Source organism: Cupressus sempervirens, chromosome 3 (genome assembly GCF_028749045.1).
Source record: "Cupressus sempervirens isolate cs-2001-9-10 chromosome 3, ASM2874904v1, whole genome shotgun sequence".
Taxonomy (NCBI): Eukaryota; Viridiplantae; Streptophyta; class Pinopsida; order Cupressales; family Cupressaceae; genus Cupressus; species Cupressus sempervirens.
In genome coordinates, this window is record NC_143120.1 from 419492903 (window position 1) to 419497172 (window position 4270).

Sequence of the window (4270 nt, forward strand, 5' to 3'; positions counted from 1 at the left end):
AAATATTATAGTATTTAATACCATCTCAACTTTGATATTTATATTTGAATTTTCCAAATCCTTCTTTTACCTCATTTTGTCAATGATGTTGGAATAAGAAAATATCTCTTTAGATTCTTTAAACTGAATAATACCTTATAAATAAATTTTAAAAACTTGTGATATTATATGAAAACATGTCATGTTTCACTTTGGACATAGTTTTAATTTAATTTATTTTACGATTATGGAATTAAGGTTAGTGATAAAGCATTTAGGTTGTAATCATGACATTAGGGTTAAGGTCGATTCTTTATGAGCATTAAAGATTTTAGCCTTATGATTAAGTTATTACTTGAATGTGGTTGAAAAAATAAAAAAATCAAGTGGAATTCTAAAAACATGTTAAAGAATGTGTTATCTAATTTTTTTAATACCTAAACTAATACATGATCAAAGTATATATTAAAGTCTAAAATTGAATCATAATCATATCAATCAATAAGATTGAACCCTAACAATAAACCATAACACTAAACCTTATCAAAACTATAATTATAACCATCATAAATTTTGACCAGGCAATGATAATTATAAACCTAAACTAAAACCTGACTCAACTAAAATGCTATCCATGGTGTAAAACCTAATGCTTACTATCATCCTAAATATAATCCTAATTCTAAGCACAAAACTTTAATCTCAATTGTAATCTTAGACCGCAATTCCAACACAACCTCTAACTTTAACAATAATACTAACCATGATGTTAATTGCAATTGTATAAATAATCTTAAGTCCTAATCTTAAATCTAACCCCTAATTTTGTAAATTCTAAACCTTGATCTTAACCTTAATTGCTAAGCTCTAATCTAAAGCTAATCTTAAATGTTAAACCCATCTAAATAAAGCTACACAATAGAAATGTGTTGAAGTTATTAAATCACCTACTCGCAATAAGTAAAGTGATAAATTGTGCAAGCAAAAATGATAATGTAGTGGATGATGAAAAACTAGAAAAACATGTGCTCTTTTGTAGAGGATAACACATTATATTTATAGTGAATATATGAATAGAGCCGAGACCTTTCAATGGAGCTCTTGGTGAGGTTGTTGACATTGTTTATGAGTCAAGTTGTAAGCCAACAACTATCTCCATGCATTTTGTCATGCATTTTGATAATTATAGAGGGTTGCCATGGAACCAATAAGATATAAAGAGTGTATTGATTGTGTATGTCACATAGGCATCCGTAGACAACTCTAACTCGCCATATCATGGTCTATTATTATATACAAACCAATAGGGCTCACGCTATAGAAGGCAACAATCAACATTGGTAAAATAGAGAGACAAAGAATGCCATTTACAACTATGTCTAGAGTGCAAACTAGCGCTTGAAAACTTATAGAACAATAAAGATGACATTACCCCATCAAATGTTTTGATATAAAACAAAATATATTACCAGAAAACTCTGTACAAAAACAATAGTGCAACATCGTGTAATATGTACAACACTATCAACATAACCCTTACACCCTTTAAAAGTGCAAATGCTAGTAATATTTCAATCTCAAACATATGCATTCTTAAAAGATTAATTCATTGAGCTTAAAAATATATTTAAGGTATTTTCTATTAGGGACATTGTTTACCACGTCGAGGGGAAGAGTTTAAACCCTAGCTTTTTTTCATGTAAAGAAGAAGATTTGGAGAAGATGAGAGGAATAGCAAGGAACCTACGAACCCTCATGTGAATAAGCAATCCATAGTTATCTTTGGGCCTATAAATACTTGCAATGTGATCTTATACAAACATGTTACATTTCAAACGTTTAGCAAACATTTTTTTGTCTATTCAAGCTTTAAACTAGGTTGTTTTCTATTACTTAGGAGAGAGGACCTTGTACTTGAACGCGTTCCAATAGTTGTGATAGGAGTTGTTTACTTGATACCTACACTTATTGACTTAATGCCAATTTTTTTGACAACAATGTACCAGTACTTGTGACTTTAAAGTTGTTAGTACAACGAGGACATTAGTTGTGTAAGTATGGATACCTTTGATGCACGACCATTGGTCTCACTTTTTATTTGGGTTGTTTTAGACAACTTAAGGCAAAAAGCATGTTGATGTGGCATCATAATTGATGATGTAGATTTGAAGCCTTAGTTATAAGTAGACAACTCGCCAAGTAAGCTATTGTAAAATATTGAGAGTGATTTGAAACTTTCAAGTAGAATTTTGATAAGTGCAAAAGTAGGGTGTTCAAATACTAGATCTTCTCCCATGATGGTCGAGGTTTTCGCCAAAAACAAACTCATTGTTTTTTCCTTGTAAAAAAGAAAGGAACGTACTCTTTTGCATTTTTTGAGTAAAAAAATCCTTCAAAGAGACTATATTTCTTCAACATCATTTATACTTTCATTTGTTAGAGTATTCTCAATACTGCAGCATTATTTAGGACAAATTCCAAATTAAATTGTATACATGAGTAATTAAAAATTAAAACAATTAGGGTCTTAGATTCGAAACTACTTCCAGATTAAAGAGGTGGGACAGCTAGCGTGCGAAAGATCTGACCCGGGTGGACTACTCTTGCCCTTGCTCACCCAAATTGCTGGGGCTGAGCAAGGTCACGGGGATACCTCCTCGTATAAAAAAGTGAGAATTTTGTTGCACTGAATGTGAAATCGATCTTTAAAGTTGAAATCAAGTCATGGAGGAGAGCAGTTTGTTTCAATTAGATATGTGCTAAATAGGAATGCCTCAGAAGTTTCTGTAATTTTGAAGAAGGCAATAAAATGAAGATGGGAATGAGGGGAGAAGGAAAAGGGACAAAATCTAGGAGGGTATGCGTTACGCGAAACACATCGTAATGCTCTATAATTTTTCTTTGAGTTTGTATAAGCTTGAAGGAAGTTCAATTTTAAAAGCATTGACTATGACAATTATGGCAAGGGCAAACACGACAAAACGTCACACAATAACTTCAATAGATATGCATATTTATTTATCAGTATAACAACTTTGTCTAATTATTACAAATCAAGGTTTAAGGTCTTAGGTCCTGTTAATAATTTACACCAAAGCTTTTGATTGCACCAATATAATTTACATACAACAAAGAACCTAGAAGCCATTATGACAGTCTGTAACTTATTGTAGCACGCTCCTTGCAATTGAAGAGTAGAGTTAGTATATGCCAGAGTAACATTCATATCTTGCTGTCAAACCTGATGACTGCTAATGCCAAATTATGGAATTTGATTGTTTGTGGCATCTGGCGGTGGTGTTGGCAATGTTATTATCCCATTCCATGGATTCCGAGGGGCATCATGCTCAATTGGAGCTGATTTAATTGTTGCTCCTGAGTTTGGAACTGGATCAATTAGGTGATAATCACTGAGATTTACATCGGGCAATTCTCTTCGGTAATCATTGTTGCTCTGATCATAACTTTTTACCTGTGTGAAAACATCCCACCATATTGTAAGTCTGACAAAGTGAAGTTAGGTGACCTACATAAGGTACTTCTGTAGTGAAATAAAAAGAAAGTACTGATGACTAGCACTCAAAAAGATGAAAAAACAATGCAATTTGGACTTTAATTTCTCAGCAGATAGAGGAAGAGAAAAACAAATTCTCACAAATGTGAATGTCTGAAACCCAAACATTTATTACTGTAGGTCAGACATTTTCTGCTGAATGCTTTTCAATATTTAGATCAGTTAACATACATTTAGTTTCCTGTTTGATGATACGCCATTGTCACTCTTGATCAAATTCATATCTGTCACAAACGTGAAAAGAACTATATGAGGCTTCATCACTGATAACTAACTACTCCACGCAATTGGTAGATATTAGAAATGAGAACATAATAAAATTTAAATCAATGGAAAACATGTCACAAAATATTTATGGAAATGAACTGGTTATTGTTTCATTTATATAGCTAAATAGGTTTTATATTGAATGATACAAAAATCATGCATTATTATTACTTTTTTATTAACGTCTCTGTAAATTCAAATACTGCATATTTTCAAAATATTTTTGAGGCTCCATATGATCAAATATTTAGGTTTGTCTGATATCAATTGCTCTCTATTTAAATTCAATCACTTCTAATGAAGACATGGCTCACTCCCCGAGGGCACAATAACTTAGGGATTTGTGTGATATACTGGCATTTCACTTTTAATACAAAGCTGAGGCCAAATATAGTAGACATGTAACCCTTTGTAATAATTGCTAAAACAATGTACTATTAATATATTAGC

The 4270-nt window shown here is 31.9% G+C and overlaps 1 protein-coding gene across 1 annotated transcript; it reads right to left on the minus strand.

Moving 5' to 3' along the window:
• Positions 1-3059: 3059 nt before the first annotated feature.
• LOC149566812 (uncharacterized) lies at positions 3060-3814 on the minus strand. The gene is made up of 2 exons (XM_089816537.1): positions 3725-3814; positions 3060-3451 (listed from the first exon to the last, which is right to left on the minus strand). Exons 1-2 carry the CDS (start codon positions 3812-3814, stop codon positions 3242-3244), a joined length of 300 nt encoding a protein of 99 aa, XP_089672663.1. The 3' UTR covers positions 3060-3241.
• Between the last annotated feature and the right edge of the window lie 456 nt (positions 3815-4270).

Excerpts from the sequence above, each read along its gene's own strand:
- LOC149566812 (XM_089816537.1), bottom strand. The coding sequence starts at position 3,814 with ATGAAGCCTCATATAGTTCTTTTCACGTTTGTGACAGATATGAATTTG. Across the intron at positions 3,452-3,724 it reads CATCAAACAGGAAACTAAAT|GTAAAAAGTTATGATCAGAG; the intron begins GTATGTTAACTG and ends GTTTTCACACAG.